At 41.7% G+C, this 19,376-nt stretch overlaps 1 protein-coding gene across 2 annotated transcripts; it reads left to right on the top strand.

The window, feature by feature from the left end:
• The first annotated feature begins 4,262 nt into the window (after positions 1-4,262).
• CCNB2 (cyclin B2) lies at positions 4,263-18,804 on the top strand. 2 transcript variants are annotated; one of them, XM_033106852.1, is made up of 9 exons: positions 4,263-4,448; positions 6,205-6,333; positions 6,422-6,535; positions 12,942-13,112; positions 13,216-13,374; positions 14,872-15,108; positions 15,414-15,554; positions 17,287-17,397; positions 18,505-18,804. In XM_033106852.1, the coding sequence occupies exons 1-9, from the start codon at positions 4,425-4,427 to the stop codon at positions 18,613-18,615; spliced, it is 1,197 nt and encodes a 398-aa protein (XP_032962743.1). In that variant the 5' UTR covers positions 4,263-4,424; the 3' UTR covers positions 18,616-18,804. The 2 variants fall into 2 exon arrangements, with proteins under 2 accessions (XP_032962743.1, XP_032962744.1); XM_033106853.1 differs by lacking the exon at positions 18,505-18,804 and adding an exon at positions 18,081-18,460.
• The last annotated feature ends 572 nt before the right edge of the window (positions 18,805-19,376 follow it).

Here is a 19,376-nt window from a genome sequence, read left to right as displayed (position 1 = left end):
CCTAGGCTGTATGGTACAGTCTATTGCTCCTTAGCCACAAACCTGTACAGCATGTTACTGTACTGAATGCTGTAGACAATTGTAACAATGGTAAGTATTTGTGTATCTACACATAGAAAATGTACAGTAAAAATAGAGCACAAGAGAGAAAAAATGGTCCACCTGTAAAGGGCACTTACATGAATGGAGCCTGCAGGACTGGAAGCTGCTCTGGGTGAGTCAGTGAGTGGGGAGTGAGCGTGAAGGCCGAGGACATGACTGTCCACTACTGGAGACTTTATAAACACGGTACACTTAAGCTACACTAAATGTCTAAGAAAACATTTTTCAATGACAAATTTAACATTAGCTTACTGTAACTTTTTTACTTTCTCAACTTTGTAATTTTTTTAAACTTTTTGAGTTGTAACACTTAGCTTAAAACACACATTATACAGTTGTACAAAAATATTTTATACGCTTATAACCTTTTTTCTGTTTAAAAACAATTTTTTTTTACTTTTAAAACTTTTTTATTAAAAACCGAGACAAACACACGTTAGCCTAGGCCTAAACAGGAGCATCAATAGCACTGTCTTGCATCTCCACATCTTGTTCCCCCTGGAAGGTTCTCAGGAGCAGTGACATACACGGAGCTGTCAGCTCCTATGATACCAGTGCCGCCTTCTGGAACACCTCCTAAAGGACCTGCCTCCGATTCTTCTGAGGAGCTGTCATTCTTTTCAGAAACACGTCCACTTCATTAATGAAAACTTTTCAGTCCATGTTTTCAAACTTTTTTAAGGAGCTTGTTGAGGTCTGCAAAAGCTGCTAGATCCTTCACTGAATTTTCTTGGGGTTTTTTTCTGTTCTGCAGTTTCCTTTTCTCTTGCCTCTTCTTCACCTGTGCGTTCCTGTTCCAGTTCCAACAACTCCTCATTTGTCAATTCCTCAGGAACCACCTCTAGGAGCTCCTCAGTGTCATCCTCTGCCACACCCAGGTTCAAGTTGTTTGCATCTCATCCGTAGCCTTGATTTTTTGCAACTTTTGTGCTATGACATGATGGCTAACATCACTAGGCAATAAAAATTTTTCAGCTCCATTGTAATATTATGGGACCACTGCTGGATATGCAGTCTCTCGTTGACCAAAACATCGTTAAGCAACACATGACTATTTTAAAAACACAATTAGTAACTCTCTTATCCCCTATGTCAAGACCCAATCTCTAGGGCCGGGCCGGTGGCTCAGGCGGTTAGAGCTCCATGCTCCTAACTCCAAAGGCTGCCGGTTCGATTCCTACATGGGCCAGTGGGCTCTCAACCACAAGGTTGCCAGTTCAACTCCTCAAGTCCCGCAAGGGATGGTGGGCTCCGCCCCCTGCAACTAAGATTGAACATGGCACCTTGAGCTGAGCTGCTGAACTTCCAGATGGCTCAGTTGGTTGGAGCGCGTCCTCTCAACCACAAGATTGCCGGTTCGACTCTGGCAAGGGATGGTGGGCTGCGCCCCCTGCAACTAGCAACGGCAACTGGACCTGGAGCTGACCTGCGCCCTCCACAACTAAGACTGAAAGGACAAAAACTTGACTTGGAAAAAAAATCCTGGAAGTACACACTGTTCCCCAATCCCCCTTCCCCAATAAAAAAAATCTTAAAAAAAAAAAAAAAAAAGACCCAGTCTCCAGATATCTGGACTTCGGTCGCCAAAAATTCTATTAAACTGCCTTCAGTGCCCCCCAGGGCTCTCGATTACCTTTGATCCATGGTTCAACACCAAATAAACTGCAACCAGCTTGTGATTCAGAAGGAGTCCTCATAGCAAAGACCGCAAGACTACCCCAAACTGGGAGATTCAGATGTCTGAAAAGAAGAGTTCCCATTTGGCATTCCAGGACCTAAACATACTATATGTAGGCATCCTGTGGCGCTGGAAGATACTAAGCAAGAGCTACCTTGAAGCCCAATAGCTCCTGCCAAACCAACCACTTACCTTGTCTCCCATCATGCCGGTCCAGTACTGGTGGTCCGTGTTTTTGCTTGGGGTGCTTCTGCCTGCAACCCATATTCACTGAAGTTCACATACACACCTTTTTGAAGCAGTACCTGAAAATAAATTGATCGTGTAGAATTTTACCATACTGTAAAGAGCCATTGGCCTTCAAGAAATTTATCCTTGGTTAATTTTCTATTTGAGTTCCTTCAATGACTGTTTCAAACTTTTCCTACTCTTTCTGCCACATGTAAATAGACTGGACAATGGCAAATATAATGGAAAGAGCCCACAGGCTTTGGAATCAGACCCGAGTACAAATCTTCGCTCTAAAATGCTTAAGTGCTATTATTGCAGCCAAGACATTTAATTGCTCTGAGCCTTAGTTTCTTCAAATTGAGATAATATATGACAGATGTTAACTAGACTTATTGTGGTGATCATTTCACAATATATACAAACACCAAAAACTAATATAATGTTATATGTCAATTATACCTCAATTTAAAAATGACAAAAAAATAGGATACTACCTGTTTTATAAGGATTGTTATGAGGTTTCAACAAGAAAGTTTATGTAAACTAGTATACAGGAAGAGTGATCAATGTTGTCTAAGGCAGGAAGGGACAGGAAGTAAAAAACAGGACTACAATGCATTAAACGAGGTTGGATCAAAAAGTTTATTTGTAAGTTTCTAGGTTAGTTGCAGTGAGGGATACAAAAGAAATATCACTTCCATTTTAATGAAAATACATGTCTAATGTGGATTAAATTATTTATTTTGACCATGTCAAGTCAGTCAATAAGAGCACTTTACCATTCATAGCATTTCTGTTTACAAAGCCCTGTGAGTCTGTGAGGATTGTTACTTTTATAGTTGTGGTTTTTGATAACACCACATTATAACAATAAAGCAAAAATATAATTTTACTCACAACCCCAGTGCACTAAACATTTACTTTTCCTTCCCCAGACTATCTTTCTTTCTTTCTTTTCTTAAGATTTGTATTGGGAATATTGGGGAACAGTGTATTTTTCCAGGACTCATCAGCCCCAAGTCAAGTCATTGTCCTTCAATCTATTTCTGGAGGGCATAGCTCACTGGCCCACTGGGAATTTAACCAGCAACCTTGTTAAGAGCACGTGCTCTAACCAAAAGAGCCATCTGGTGGCCTCCCAAGACTTTTCCTTATAGGAGGATAGATACACTAACATCTTCCCATGCTGCATAGTAGCTGCAATTATTCCTGTTTTATAGAAGAGGAAACAAGTTTAGAAATATCAGATGCATGGCCAAGGGCAAAGGCAAGGGAAGGAATTTAATCCAGCTCACTTAACTTCATTTAAGGCTCATTGATACCCCAGTAATAAAGAGGTAAACCATATTTTAAAGAGTAGAATAGGAGTGACAGGAAAGCTTGCTCAGATCTTAGACGGAGCCTGTTATCAGGAGTCATTCCACTACCTTTACTAAGGGCATTGGACTTTTCCTTTCCTTAGCTTTTTCCTTTCCCTTTTCCTGTTCCTCTCACTTTTTCCTTCCTCTTTTTCCTGTCTTGATCTGATCCTCCTACCCTTCGGTCCAAGCCTGGATCAGACCTTCTTTTTAATTTTAAAGTATTCTGTATGTCATAGGATCATCCATTCGTGGACAATTTATTGAGCACCGACCATAACACAAACCATGTGCCGGGAATACTATAGAGAGCTCACAAGAATCACAAATAATGCAAACTCGCATTTTGCAAAAGCAAATCGCAAAATGCAAATCGCATTTTGTTTCGTTTGCCTCTCTTGGGAATCTTAACTTTTGCGTAAACGTGACACTTTTTACTCCTTACCCGTTTGTATGTCAACCACCTACAGTGCATCCTTGAGCCACCAGAGGCGCCTGTGCAAGGACCACGGCCAACCCAACCTAAACTCCAATTCGCAATTTCCGGAAGAGGAATAAAGGTCAGAAATGGCATTTCCAGGGTGTTCCCTAGAACCAACTTCTGCCCACCCGGCACAAACGTAGAGAAACATCCGTAGGTGAAGCCTTGTCAAAATTCAGAGGTGTCCTACGTTTGCTGTCCCAATGAAACATTTCTTTTTTGTTTATCTTGGAAGCCGAGATGTTTTTAAAAAGGCAGCAGGCGGGGCGGGGGGAGGGTGCGGTGTGTGGGGGTTAGTTGTTATGACAACCAAATGGGTCTGTAGAGCTCAGTCAATCAGCATGCGGGACTGCCTCCTGCTTAACCAATGGGAAGAGCACGCCGTACGTAGGGCCGCCCAATGGGGGCGCGAGCGGCGCGGTATTTGAATCCTGGAGCCAGGCGACTACACGAAGATTCCTAGAGCTGCGGGCTCGGAGTGTGGAACTAACGGCGCCGCGGAAGCTTGTGCCTACCCTCCCCGGTCCGCGTCCAACCCTGGGCCTGGCTGGCACTATTGCCTGCCGCGTCCCTCATGGCGCTGCTCCGACGCCCGACGGTGAGTGGGCTCGGCGACAAGAGCCAGGGGCTTGGGCGGCGCAGACCGCTCGGCCGTCTCTTGCTTCTCTCTGTAGAGCTCTTTCGTCTCAACCGACGCCGCTTCCCCATTCTGCCAGCTGCCCGCTTCCCCCGCGGACCGGGCCCTGCGGCCTGTCCTCTCTGGCCAGCCTCCCCTCCCCGGCCTGGGTTCCTCTCCGGATCCTTGCCCCGGCTGGTGCCTGCCCTGGGAATGGGGAAAGTTCACGAAAGCGCCTCGGAGGTGGTGGTACCTGTTAAACGAGCCTCCGGAGCACTGGTCCTAGCACTCAGCAAGCGATCCGGAGTGCTCTTTGTTGTTAGAGATCTAACTACAGGGTTCTTGGGATTTCCTTCCTCTGTTTTCCTTGCAGGCTCAGGGCTCCGTGGTGGGGATGGGGAGGAGAAGGACAGGAAGAAATTCTGTAGTCAGTAAAGTGGTCTCAATGTTCGATCAAGCTTAAATTCGTTTATTTCATCTTTGCAAAAAACAAAAGTGTTAATGGTGTTTTGGTTATTTTTTTTTCTCCTGTGGGCCTGAATTGTACGTGGATCTACTTTTCCTTTGCTGAAAAATAGAGAAGGTCGTGACACACCTGAGTTCCATCCTCCTGGCTATAAGGCTAGTTAAAAGCTGCCAATTTTCTTTTCCAAATGGATTTAAACTTAGTCACATTGCCAGGCTTCCACCCATAGCATTCAACTTTCAAACATTTTTAAAAGTTGGCAATTACTGCTGGAAAAATTGAACAGTATGACTTTTGTGAATCCTAATAAGTTGAATACATTCAGTTTTTAATTTCTACCCCTTTGTGGATCAAAGTAGAACTGATGAATAATTTTTGTCTAATCTGTCCTACATGGTTCTTTCATAGTCAAATTCCATCTATCCAGGAAGGCTTGAGTTTTCCGTTGTCCGGTCTGTCCTGGTAGGTCCATTCAAACCCTCTGTTGGGAGATTCTTTAGGAATAGGACTCCCAATTTCTGGGGAATGGGACGTGCTGTTTTTTCTTGTGACATGTTTATCACATCTATGATAAAATTGACTTTTTTGTATGAATTGCTTTAGCTAGTAAGTTTTGTCTCAGCACATGCTGTCTAAAGCAGGTTAGGGTCAACTAACAACTTATTTGATACAATTCCAACTTTCTTGGGATTTGAGAGTAAAACTATTTTACCCATGAAAACTTTTTTTTCTAAGTTTCCTTAGTATAAGAGAGTCTATGCTATGGCAACTGCAGTTTTGAAAGCTATATCTAAAAGATCATGTCTATAGGAGCACTTTTTTCTAGAATGGCATAAGAATCAAATCTAGTTTAGGTTTTAAACATCTGGTTTTTAAACAGCCAGACAGACGTATTATAGTTTTTTTAATAATTTGTTTTAATTGCACTTGTTACTAATTTCTGTAAAAGAAGGTTTTTAAATACTGTAGATACCTTTAATATACAGGGATCTTTAACAAGTGACATGGGTGCTCTATGAGAAATCACTTATCTGTAAAACTCTTAGTGGATTTTTTTGTTTTTATAGATAAGGTGGGATGGTGATTTGCCTAATTTAGAGTGATGTTATCAAACACAAATAGTATTTCTAGACTTCCTAAAATGTACTTTTTCCCTTCCTCAATTAGATCTCAGCATATTCACCTTTCCTAAAGCAATTCTGAATTTGAGTATCTGGTAGTAGGAAAGTATTTTAAATTGTCTCAACTTTTCTTTAATTTTTTATTTTTTAGGTGTCCAGCGAGTTGGAGAATATTGACACAGGAGTTAATTCTAAAGCTAAGAGCCATGTGACACTCCGGCGGGCAGTTTTAGAAGAAATTGGAAATCGAGTTACAATCAGACCCACACAAGTAGCTAAGGTAAGGTGACAACCATTAGGACCGTACGTGTGCTCAATGGGGAAAATACTGAATGTCTTGCCCTATTCACTTTTCTTTTTCCTTGTAGAAAGCTCAGAACATCAAAGTACCAGTCCAGCCCACCAAAACAACAAATGTCAACAAACAACTGAAACCTACTGCTTCTGTGAAACCAGTCCAGGTGAAAATGTTGGCTCCAAAGGTACGGAGGTCTAAATTTAAAAAACCAACTTAATGAAGCAGCCTGTTTTTGGCCAGACTGCACGTGCCTTTATCAACAATGCAACTTTTGAAGAACATTCAGAGCTAGAGCTCTACTTTGAAACAACACTGTAGAAATGAATATCTATACCTTTTTAGTGATGGTATCATAATTTAATATGAACTTGAATAACAAAATTAATTACTTTAATACCCAGGTAAATTTAGTCATGTCAGAGTGAAATATGGTAGGTTTTATTAAAATAATCCACCACGAGAATGAACTTGCCCATGAAAGCTGTGGAAGCTCAAGGTTCTGAAACCCATACTCATGTAGGACCAAGGTAATGCCAACATTGTGGGGTGATAACTTGTAGTTTCTGTGACTGGTTAGCTCTCTTGGAGTTAGAATGCCAACAGACCCATTGGCCTGCTCCCCTTCCATCATGTTCAAGTTCATGCATGCTCTCATTCATAGATTACATACATTCGTGGAATTACTATGAAACGAGCACTGTTGTAGGTACTGAGAATACAATAACTACTTCACTCTTTCCAGCTCAAAGATGTGTGTGTGTGTGTGTGTGTATGCGGGGGTTGCCAAAAAAGATGTATACAAGTGGACACTTTGGTCAACGTTGCTCAAGCAGTAGTTCACCGTAATCAGAAGTGTCTGGATGCTGATGGCAACCACTTTGAGCACCTCTTGTAATTGCAGAAGTCAAACGTGACTTGTATTCATCTTTTGTTATCAGTATATATTATTACAATTTTAATACAATTTCCCTTTCTTAAAACGTGTATGCATTTTTTTGGCACCCTCTGTGTGTCTGTGTGTGTGTATGTGTGTGTGTGTGTATTATTGCATATTTGAAAATTTTCAAAACAAAACATGGGTTATATTTGAGAAGTATATATATTGAGCACTTATGATACACATCCAGTTGTGTTAAGGCTGAAAAAGGAGACATGTTGCCTTCAGGAAGCTTATCTAGAAGGTGCATAAGTACCTGATAATTAAATTAGTAATCCTAGGGAATGATGCTAGATGCTTCCAGGCAATGTATGACTGAATGTTAAATGACTGGAGTAGACATTAATGCCATCCTTTGGAAAGGACATCTAAAGGAACACTAGTAGTCAAGAAAACTTCATGGAATAAGTGACATTTGTAAGGATAGCTATGGAGAAGCTGATAGGAAAAATTACCTTTTATGGAACAAAGCAGTAACAAGAATCAAAGCATGAAAGTGGAAATAGGCCTGTAATCATGTTATTTGGGTAAGGAGTCCACAAGTCTAAACTGGGTCAAAAGGTTTGTTTGAGGAAGCAGAAGATTAAATTGGGGAGAAGACTGCAGTTGGATTTGAAGGTCTTGGAATTTGGATTTTATTCCATTAGACAATGAGGCACCTGTGAAAAGATGTGAGGAGAAGTGAGGAAAGCAGTGTAGGGTGGCCATGGAAGGGCCATAAATTAGGAAGTATTGCAATTGTCCAAGCAAGAGCTGATGAGGGTCATGAACTAGCCTATGTGGGTGCTAACAGACAACATCAGACGTGTTAGGATGTACCAGAACTCCTTTCAGGGACACCATCCGGTATATAGAAGGAATTCTTTGCATAGGTTACTTGCAATGGAGGAGTGAGATCCTTAACCACCGAGTAAGAAACCATTTATGGAATAAATAAAAAATGGGAAAGTCAGAAAAGGGAGGTAGCTTTGGGGAAGGTGTCTTGTTTTGCAGTGGATGTGTTGAGGCAACAGATTCATCCACTGGGAAATACAGTTGGAAATGGTCCAGCAGCATCTGAAGGAGCGGGACAGACTGGCGAGCCTTGTACTTAGAAGTGATGTTGGCAAGCACATTGCTGTTCATCGGACAGGAGAAAAAAGCTTCAAATCAAGGACTAAAGCTGAGAACAAATACTCACGATCAACATTCCTTTAATAATGGGCCTTTCCTGGTGGGTTTCTAGCGACCTCCTAAAATGCCAAACCCAAAGCAGTTTTCACCATTACGAAGCATTTTATATGGGTGACTGAATGTGGTTCCTCCCACATTTCAGGAGGGCCATTTGGCATTATATTTCAAATGGTCATTCTCCAAACCCAGTAAGTCTGTTTTTCAAATTTATCCTAAGAAAGTGGTCAGAGGGACAGTCGAGAACTTGTAAATAGTGCAGTAATGAAAACCTCTTACATAACAAAGAAATATTCTATAGGAAATCAGTTAAATCCATTTAATGAAATCTGTGCGACCATAAGTATCATGTTTTCATAGAATATTTAAAGATGTCAAAATGAACATTACATTAGGAAAAAACCAGATTATAACAATATAATGCAGCAAAACGCCAAATTTGCTTTTAAAAGTGTGCACTTATATACAAGATGTTGATGGTAGTTATTTTTGAGTATTACGTTGGGCTTAAGATTCATTTTCATTTTCTTCAAATTTTCAGACTTTTCACATATTACTGTTTGAATCAAAGAAGAAAAAGCAAAAACAAAAACAAAAACAAAACCCCAAAAAACCAAAGAACCAAAAATATGAAGAAAACAAAGGAGAAGTTTCCTTCTGCGACCTCCACAACTCTCTTCTTTCTGGGATCCCGTTACCCGCATGTCCGTGGCTGACTCTGTTTTCTTTAGCTTCCCGACAAAACTGAGGCCACTGTGTTTCAGATAAAAAATTATGAACCTGTAGCTCAGTCCATATAAAAATCACTCCCGTGATTGAAACATGCTTCTAGTTTTAGAAGACATAACGGATTAATGAACAATAATTATTTTCAATTCAAATACACTTTTCTCTGAGAAACAGGACAAAAGACCATGAAGTCCACAATTTAGGGGAAGCCCCACCTCCCGGCGGATACGCCCCTCAGCTTACCTGTCTCTGGCTTTTACTCTGCCCTATCTACAGAGCCATTGCTGCTCCTTTACAGCCTGTCCCTGAAGGTGTGGAAATGCCAGTCAAGTACAGGAAGTGTAGCAGCGGGAGCCCTGGAAAGCTTATGATATGAGCCATGTATTTATGAAAGCAGATATTCCCAGACCTCTAATCTAATTCATCCTATCCCCTCTGCAAAACTGGAGGGCCGATTGCTTTTTTGTAGGAGATGAAGCAACCGAATCCCAAAGGAACCTGGCTGAGGCCTTGAAAGGGTTCCCGCCATTCACAGGTAATTGCAGGAGCTTATTATCCTGCAATTTTTGGAGAAAAGAGTGTTTTTTGCTGACTTATGAAGCTCTGGCAAACACTGAGTAGTTTGAAGGAAGGAGAAAGCCTTTTACCAGCCCCCTTGTTTGCTGGGCAGTGGGCAAGCAAGTTGAATGAACTACGTCCTCTGTCCTCAGGTAGCTCCCAATCAAGTCGGGGAGGTCGGAGGAGAAGCATGCATTATAATAGGTATAAGAGAGGTGCAAGCTTAGGTAGTGTGCTCGGGAGTCGCAGCTAGAAGTTTGGACGCCGTGTTAGTTATACAGATTTGATTTCAACACTAAATTCAGTGACCGTCATTCAAGTATAAGAATATTTTATGGCCTAACTTTCCCTAATACAAAAAGTATGCAAAAATGGAATAAGCACAACTATTCATATTTAAAAAAGTGACTTTCATTTTTAATTACACAAGAAACAGTCATCAAAACAAAACAAAACAATGCAGACGTACGTAGAGTACATAGATCGAAAGGTCAGTTCATTTTTACTATTCTCCCTGCCCCCCAAAGTCCATTCCATTGCATGTTGCAGTCCCTAAAGCTAATCACAGTCACCCATTTGGTATTTCTCCAGTTTGTGCATGAGTACAGACTGCTACACATCATGATCTGATCAAAACCAGCAGTTTTGCTGGGAGTCCTTCCTTGTTGCACTTAATGGACAATAATTTATGATGTTTGGTATCATAAGTTTAGTAAGTAAGGCACTCTGTTTTACACAGCCTTGTGTAAATACCTATGTATCGGTCTGTTAATATTGATTGTTCTCTTAGCAGACCCAGCTCAGGCATTGTGGGTACTGGACGTTCAGTACCTTGCGCTCCACCCAGCTCCTTAACCAAACGAGCTTTTCAAGTTCCACAAAATCGCACATCATGATTGCTTCTGATAGGACTTTTCAGTTGTCTCTGACAACCCACAGAACTCATTTGTTAATCTAATTTGAAGGTTTTTATTCTTCAGACTGATTTTGTCATTCAACAGTGCGTGATGGTGAAATAGCTGATCCAGTTTTTCAATTTTGCTTGCCGTGGGCCCTGGACAGAGGGTTGCACAGTTGGTCCACAGGGCTTAGATTACTACCTGCACAAATGAGGGGATCTTAGAAAGGATTTTAGGATAATTAAATTATGTTGGACTCCAACAGGAAGGCTTTTAAGAAATTCTAAACGATGGGTCAGAGCACTTACCTTGTCTTATCCTGGTGGCTTTTTGGTATAGCTAAACTCAGGTGTACTGCTGAATAGACACAGGTAAACATTTCAAGCTACTAAGGCAGCACATGAAGTACGTGACGGTAACCTCTCCCTTAAACCAGCTTTCTGGTGCTGACTGCCCTCCTTGGGGAGAGTGATAATGCTTATCCTTGAAAAAGGTAACCTTAAACTGCAGCTACACGTGCTTATTAAAATGCACGTGTGACTCTAGTCACTCTTGCTCAGTTCCTTCAGTGGATTCCTTTCGGATAAAATCTAAACCAGGTTCTTGCTCAACCTTTCCAGCTCATCTTTGCATACCTCCCACCATCCCAAATCAACATGCAGTCCTCAGACCGGCCCTTATCCCTTTAGCTTCTCCTGGGACTTTGTACTGGGGTACCTTTTGCCTAGTCATTTCCCTGGAGGCCTTCCCCTCCTTCCCTAGGTTTCTCCCTGGTACCTCAAGTAGCTGTTCTTATTTGTTCTAGTCCCTTGAGGTTCTTAAATTTAATAAATGGCATGCCTACCTGCATCCCTCTTGTTCTCCTGGCCCTTCCTCAGGTTAAGACCTTTGATTTAAGAGGGAAGGGCCTGTTTTGCACTGCTATGTATATTTTGTTGTTACTGTTTTATCCTTTAAGATTGGAAACTATAATCATTGAGCTTTAATGTAAATCAAAATTATTTATTATATAGTTTCTCTTTTTTTCTATACCTTATTACTTTACTATATATTCTTTATAGCCTAGCAATCCTGTTAGGTTTTACTTCAAGTACCTCTTATTCTTTTAAAAAGTAATGGTTTATTTATACTTCATTACTAAACACTTGTTTTAACTTAATACATTTTTAATGTGTGTGATTTATTTTTTTTAATTTATTGGGGTGACAATTGTTAGTAAAACTACATAGATTTCAGGTGTACAATTCTGTAATACATCATCTATAAATCCCATTGTGTGTTCACCACCCAGAGTCAGTTCTCCTTCCATCACCATATATTTGATCCCCCTTACCCTAATCTCCCACCCCCCGCCCCCCGTGATTTTTTTTTTGATAGATGATCATCCTGTCAGTATAAGAAAATAAATTACTGGGTGTATACTTCTCAGTCTTTGTTTCTTTCTATTTCATTCATAGGCTGGAATGTGCTTTTCTGCTTTTCAGTAGCCAATTTCTCAATTTAGAATAAATTAGTTGATGAGAAGAAAACATTACACATGCAGAAGAGGCTACTGCTAAAGTGAACTGTTAGCTCTAGGAATCCCTGAACCCAGTGTTTCACTCAATAAATACTTACCAAACACCCACTTTGTGTCAGGGATGACACAGGTGTTTGAGCCACCTTAGTGGACAAAATCATTTTAAATAAATATAAGCTTATAGAGCTTCTAGCAGAAGTGGACAGAAAATAATACCATATATAAGTAAGCTATGGTAGATTGTGGGATTTATGGGGGAAAAAACAAAGTAAGAGATCAAACGTATGCATGGGGGAGAACAGGAAGCAGATGTTTATTTTAAATAGGAGTCAGGATAGACTTCACGGAGAAGGTAACATTTAAGCGAAACTGGAAGAAGGTGGGGGAATTACCCATGCAGATACAGGGACAAGAACATCCTGGGAGGAAGGAGCCTGTTTGCAGTGAGGGAAGCCCCTAGGTCGGATGAAGCAGACGGAGGGGAGAGAAGCAGGAGACGGGTCAGCAAGGGGAATGGGGAGGGCCAGACCATGCAGGGCCCATAGGCCATTGTGAGCACTTAGGCTTTCACCTTGATTGGAATTAGAGCGTTTTAAACAGAGGAGTATATCTGTAAAAACTTCGTCTACTGTATCCTGAATGGTTCACCTCTTACTCTGAAATTTATTTTGGCTTTAATATATTTAAAAAATGCACATGATACTTTAAACAAGTTGGCTCTGCATGTATTTGTGATGAAGGCAGTAAGTAATACATGCTCTTTAATTTGTCAATGTAGGGTCCTTCTCCCACACCTGAGGATATCTCTATGAAGGAAGAGAACCTCTGCCAAGCTTTCTCTGATGCCTTACTCTGCAAAATCGAGGACATTGATATCGAAGATTGGGAGAACCCTCAGCTCTGCAGCGACTACGTTAAGGATATCTATCAGTATCTAAGGCAGCTTGAGGTGAGTGGGCCTTTGTGTTTTGGTTATATAAGCAATGTGGCGTGTACCACACAGCTGGGAAGGAAGTGATGTCAGCTTTTTAAACTTGTAATTCCACCAACAGACTCTGCAGACCATAAATGCCCATTTCTTAGATGGAAGAGACATAAACGGCCGTATGCGTGCCATCCTGGTGGATTGGCTTGTGCAGGTCCATTCCAAGTTTCGGCTGCTGCAGGAAACTCTGTACATGTGCATCGCCATTATGGATCGGTTCTTACAGGTGAGTGTGGCTTCCGGGACTTGGTACCAGTGGCTCACAGAACATGGCTGGTACGTATTGCCCAGGTGTCATATTTCTGAAGAGAAGACCAAAACAGCCAATTCAGGAGAAGCCGAAGAACTTCAGGTGCTGGAAAGGGAAGCAGTCCAGGTGTGTCAAGCCTCTGGTGACGCTGACCAATGGCAGGCATTTCTGTTAGGTCAGCCTGCTGAAACATGCTCGGGGAAGTACTGCATTGCCACAGTCATTCACCAGAGGAAACACACCAGCAGATGGTCTGAAGGCAGTCTGAAGCCTGTGGCCCCTTTGTACGCGGGCTTCCCAGGCCTGCGTGCAGTTTCCATAGGTCAGTATTCTTTGGTATTAAGTTTCTGCATCTGAAAACAGGAATTTGGCCAGAGAGCTTCACAGTTCCTAGCTAGCTGTGGCATTGAGTCACTAGAAGCAGGAGGAGGCAGGAGTTTTAAAAAACGGGTTGGGGTGTGTGGGAGGAGTATATGACTATGAAGTCTCAAGTAAAGAGGAATGTAAGAAATTAAGCTGAGAGGCAGAAGTGCTCATCAAAATACTTATCAACTGGTGATGCAAAAACACTGACCAGTTGGAAGAAATTCCAAACGTAAACCATTAGTGTGTTATCTACCAAACAGTAGACTTGAAGATAAGGATTTATTTATTTAAAGTCAACATTTATGATACAGGTTTAGATCAAGTATTAACAATACAATAATAATTGTGTTTATGATAATGACCCTGAGATACTACAAAATCCTAAGTAACTAGATTCAGTGGTTTTCATTTTACAAGTGGTTTAATTATACAGTCATATTATTGGTAGATTTTCAATAATGAAAGTTGAAGCAAAAAAAAGCAAAGTCCTAGTCTTTTTTTCTTTTTCCCCAAGGAAATTAAGGAAAACACTTATTCTCTAAACTGAGATTTTCCCTGATTCTGAAGCATCTTTGAAAGATTCTTCAGGCCAAATAATGAGTGTATTTTTGGTGAGGATTAGGGAAACGTTTGAGACATCCCTAAGCATCTGTTACATTTCTGCTTAAACCATGTTGAGTGCCATGTTGGGTCCTCTCTAGACACTCAAGCCAGGACGGTGGCCCTGGAGCAGTGACTAGGGCTTAGTTATCAGGTACAGTTCTTACCTACTGAGCAATTGAGTGATCATGGGCTGGTGTTTGAATCTCTTCTCAGGCCATCTGTTTGTAAGTGAGGGAAAAAATAGGTACTTCCTAGGAGTTTTGTGATGATTTGATGAGATGATTGTTAGAATCTTAGCACTGTGCCTGGCACACATAGTTGAGTACTCGGTCATAGCCGCTGTGAGTGGTGCTGGTACCTGGTAGTAGCATTTCGGTTTCCTGGGCCCTTAAGAGGGGTGTGAGTGCAGACAGTGTACACGTCTCCAGGACTTGGTTCCCTCTCTCTTCCTCCAGAGCCCCAGTTTTGTTAGATATGACTTTTGAAATAGTCTTCTTCAATTAGGTTCAGCCAGTCTCTCGTAAGAAGCTTCAACTGGTTGGGATTACAGCTCTGCTCTTGGCTTCCAAATATGAGGAGATGTTTTCTCCAAATATTGAAGACTTCGTTTACATCACAGACAATGCGTATACCAGTTCCCAAATCCGAGAAATGGAAACTCTAATTTTGAAAGAACTGAAATTTGAGTTGGGACGACCTTTGCCACTACATTTCTTAAGACGGGCATCAAAAGCCGGGGAGGTAAGTGCCTCTAAATCTGTAGGAGACTTTATTTTGCTGCTTCTTGTCTCACACCAGAAACATTGATTCAATTAAAGGAAAGCTTACGAACTCATAGGAAACATCTTTGAGATAAGTCCGCATGCTTATCTCATCAGTTCTTAAGAGAGAAGACCTCACATTTTATGTTTGTAACATAGTGTCCAAAGAGCAGCTCCTGGGAAAGAAAAGTCAGCTCAGTGGATTTGGGCTCTTACTTAGGCTTTCACCTAGAATTTTGCAAGTGTAATAACTGGTTCTTACTGTCCCTGGCTGTTCTTTTGTAGGTTGATGTTGAACAGCACACTTTAGCCAAATATTTGATGGAGCTGACTCTCATTGACTACGACATGGTGCATTATCACCCTTCTAAGGTGGCAGCAGCTGCTTCCTGCCTGTCCCAGAAGGTTCTAGGCCAAGGAAAATGGGTGAGTGTTGGATTTCAGAAGAAATTAGTTAGGTTCTGTTTTAGGCTCTCTTGATTGAAAAGGCCTCAGCATTTTCTCAACAAGAAATTGTCGAAGTCCAAAGTCCTAAAGGAAAGCTGCTTGGACCAATTCCGATGGAGATTAGAATGACACCATGGTATACAAATGTATTCTAGAGTCATAAAGAATGAGGAAGTCCACTAAGAGCTGATATGCTAAGATTTCTGGGGTATTTTGTTAAGTGAAGTAAGCAAGTTCTGAAGCACATAAGACAAAACAAGGTCAAAACCTGACTGATTTGCCAGAACAGATAAAATGAGCCACTTTTAGATTCATACAAGGAGCCAAAGATGTTAACTCCCTGGGTCCTTGTGTGAGACCAAAGAGGACACCTAAACGAAAGGGGGCAGGTGACTGCAGTGTGAGGCACGGGATGCCCTTTTGTGCACGAGCTAATTCTAGACTCAGAAATAGTTGTCTGGTCTGTAGCTGTACCCTGAGAGCAGCAGAGCAAAAGCCTCACAACCCAGGAGGTGATAAGAAACAGTTTCATAACAGCCTCCCAGGGGAGATAGGGAGGTGAGTAGGAGCTGGCTTGGAGGCAGCTCCTCCCGGGCCTGCCATCCCCTCACATTCCTGGAAGAGCACAACGCATTTTGCCAAGACAGACAGATCACTGTGGTTCAGCCTTTGACTGCGTGGCCTGTGTGGATACGCGCAAGGTTGCCCGGGCGCCATGGCGGAGCTGTTCTCTGGACAAGTGTACACAGTTTACACTGTGTGTAAGAAGGAGGGGGAATAAGAGAGAATATATGCCTGCGTGTTTATATATTTGCTAATTAAAAAAAAAATACAGGAAGAATAGACCAGAAACTAATGAAAACGGATACTGGGTATTGGTTAAGGAACTGGCTTGAAAGGGCTTTTACTGATTAAATTTGACCATTACAAAGAACAGTGATAGTAATAGATTATAATGCATTTAAAAAAACCCGCATGTCCATAATGATACAAAAGAAAGAGAAGAAGGAGGGAAAGAAGGAAAGAAACAGAGGCCTTTGTTCTTTTTAATCAGTAGAATGCTAGCTAAGCAGAAAGAACGGTAGGGTTAGAAATCCACCAATTTTTAACCCTCAGTGTAATAATTGATTCAAGCAAGCATCATCAATTGATGCTTATATATCATTAGGTGAAATAATTTGGGGGAACAAGATTCACCTGGTTTCAATATCACCTCAGATATGTAGTAATACTGAAGAATAACTGCACCTTTGTGATGGAGAGGTCTGGTAGGTACCAGCTGACTCCCGTGAGCAAGCTGGATGTCACCTGAATTGATGTATCTTCTGGTGCAATACGAAGTATATATTATCGTTCGTATAAAGTTATGCCCCAAATGTTTGACATGACTTCAAATGTCAGGAAACACTTAGAGAAGTCCAAAATATGGGACCTTCTAAAAGCAACTGGCCTAGATCCTTTAAAAAAGTTAATGCCATTTAAAGCCAAGAAAATGAAAGTTGTTCAAATTTTAAAAGACTAAGGACACAACAACCATTTACTAGCTGCTTTGCTAGTAACGTGGTAGTGATTAGGGCTGTAATTGAATTTCTAGATGGTTAAGAATATTCTTTTATGGCTTTTTACATGAGTAATTGCCGCATGTGTAAGATACGCTCTTCTAAAGAAGTGGAGGCTTTACTGTGTCCCTTCTCTTTGCATTGTGTTCCAGAACTTAAAGCAGCAGTATTACACAGGATACACAGAGAATGAAATACTGGAAGTCATGCAGCACATGGCCAAAAATGTAGTGAAAGTGAATGAAAACTTAATGAAATTCATCGTAAGTACTTTTTCCTACACAGATTCGTTAAATACTCTTTCCTAAGTTGTGAAAAACATTAGATTATGGGTTTTCTGTATGAGAGTATGTACCATGTGTGTTTGTGTTTTCATGTAAATATATTGGCATATGTGAGAGTATTTTAGCATAACTCTTTATATTTTTCTAGTATAGCAGAGGATGAAGCATACTGAGAAACTCTGAAAGATTTTTTTTTTAAAACAAGGTAGATAGGCTAACTGTGCCCAGGCCCAGAGTAGTCAGCCAGGCGACTGTGCAGTGTATTGATCCACGCTCGTCCCAGAGTCCTGGGTCGGACACTCAGTAAGTAGGGAGGCTGGTCGGCATGTGGCCGGGAACACCAAGGGCCACCTCACACGGCCCTGTGGAAGGCTGGGTATTCGGGTCATATTACTCAGGGCCTTTGTCCAGGGTCTTTTGGGACAGTGACTGAAAGGGCCCTGAATAGCACGCGTGGTGAGGAATGAGGGGCAGGAAGCCCATTCAGGAATCGTTCTGGGGCCCTGGTGTCGGTCTCTGTGTGGCCCACATGAGAGGAGGAGCCAGAGGAGATTGGCTGCTGTCCTGTGCTTGTGTCACACCGAATATCAGCTTACCAGGAGTCTGGTGACACAGCAAGGCATTTATGCCAAGCGCCCTTACATCCTGATTGGCTTCCTTAGGTATGGTCTCAGCAAGACTTAGCACCTGGGAGCACAGTGTGTTTCAGTCCTGAGGATGTTGTCTGAGCTCTGCTAAGCACTGGTCGCCACGCACTTTTAGTGCAGTTGTTGCTGCCAGTCCTGCTGAACTTGCTCTGTCCTAGCAGCACTTGAGTATGATAAACACTGCTCCCACTTCCAAGCCCTCCTTGGACCTGGATGTCACCTGTGCTACCAGCTGGGCTGGACCCATTAGTAGGCATGGAAGGAAGTTGTCAGGCACAACATAGGAGGACCTCAGAGCACTCGCTGGCTTCAGTCATTCGGCATCTCAGACTACCTGGAGATTGTGGGTCTGGCCTTTCAGTACTTATAAATGAGACTAAGAACAAGGTATAAGGGTAGGGGGACCCGATGAGTGCTTAATCACAGATGACTTCTGCAGGCCATCAAGAATAAGTACGCAAGCAGCAAACTCCTGAAGATCAGCACGATTCCTCAGCTGAACTCAAAAGCCATCCAAGAGCTTGCGTCGCCTCTGATGGGACGGTCCTAGGCTGCCGGGGCCCTCGGGAAAGTGCTTCGTCTGTGCACTTTGGCTCGCTTCATCTGTGCACTTTGGCTCGCGATTGGGAACTCGTGACTTTGTATATAATCCTCTGGTCTAGTTCACGAAATCTCTTCTCAGGCCTATATTCTAAATGTATATTGAGGAAAAATAAAGCTAGTGATTTTTCTTAAGGTATCCTGTATATTTATCCCGTGTATTTATTTGTGCATTCTATTCTGAAGAACTCAGTAGACACTTACTTACTAATTTCTTTTTGAGCTATTATGAATAGCATGTAAATTATTGCCTTTATGGCTTTGGGAAAGATCTTCCTACCATTTTCTCAAATGGGAAAAAGTAGAACTTGGCTTTAGTGAATACCAACCCAGTCCCAAACTTCTTGAATATAAAAACATTGATTCATTATGAAAATTTAAAATAGAATAACCATGACAATTACCTTTCTAGAACCTACTCAACTATTCTCTTAATTCCTATACAGGAACACCTGGCCCGCTAGAGTTATTGCCACCAGAAGTGGCCTTTCTCAAAGGCTTGGTTGAGACCAAGACTAGCCGCCTAGGGGCCACAGCTGGAAAAAGGAGATGGGCCTGTGCCGTTTAGTTAAAACTGAGACTTAGAATGCATTTTCCTGTTGTGCTTTTTCAACTACATTATGGGTTACTTTTTTTTTTTTTTTTGAGTGGGCATGAGATCACATTTAACATTGTTTCCTAAGGGGGAATGCATTCTCAGTCTCCAACCGC

This window comes from Rhinolophus ferrumequinum, chromosome 6, assembly GCF_004115265.2.
Source record: "Rhinolophus ferrumequinum isolate MPI-CBG mRhiFer1 chromosome 6, mRhiFer1_v1.p, whole genome shotgun sequence".
Lineage (NCBI taxonomy): Eukaryota > Metazoa > Chordata > Mammalia > Chiroptera > Rhinolophidae > Rhinolophus > Rhinolophus ferrumequinum.
This window is presented reverse-complemented; position numbering and strand designations above follow the sequence as displayed.

Excerpts from the sequence above, each read along its gene's own strand:
- CCNB2 (XM_033106852.1), top strand. The coding sequence starts at position 4,425 with ATGGCGCTGCTCCGACGCCCGACG. Across the intron at positions 6,334-6,421 it reads GACCCACACAAGTAGCTAAG|AAAGCTCAGAACATCAAAGT; the intron begins GTAAGGTGACAA and ends TTTTCCTTGTAG. Across the intron at positions 6,536-12,941 it reads TGAAAATGTTGGCTCCAAAG|GGTCCTTCTCCCACACCTGA; the intron begins GTACGGAGGTCT and ends TTGTCAATGTAG.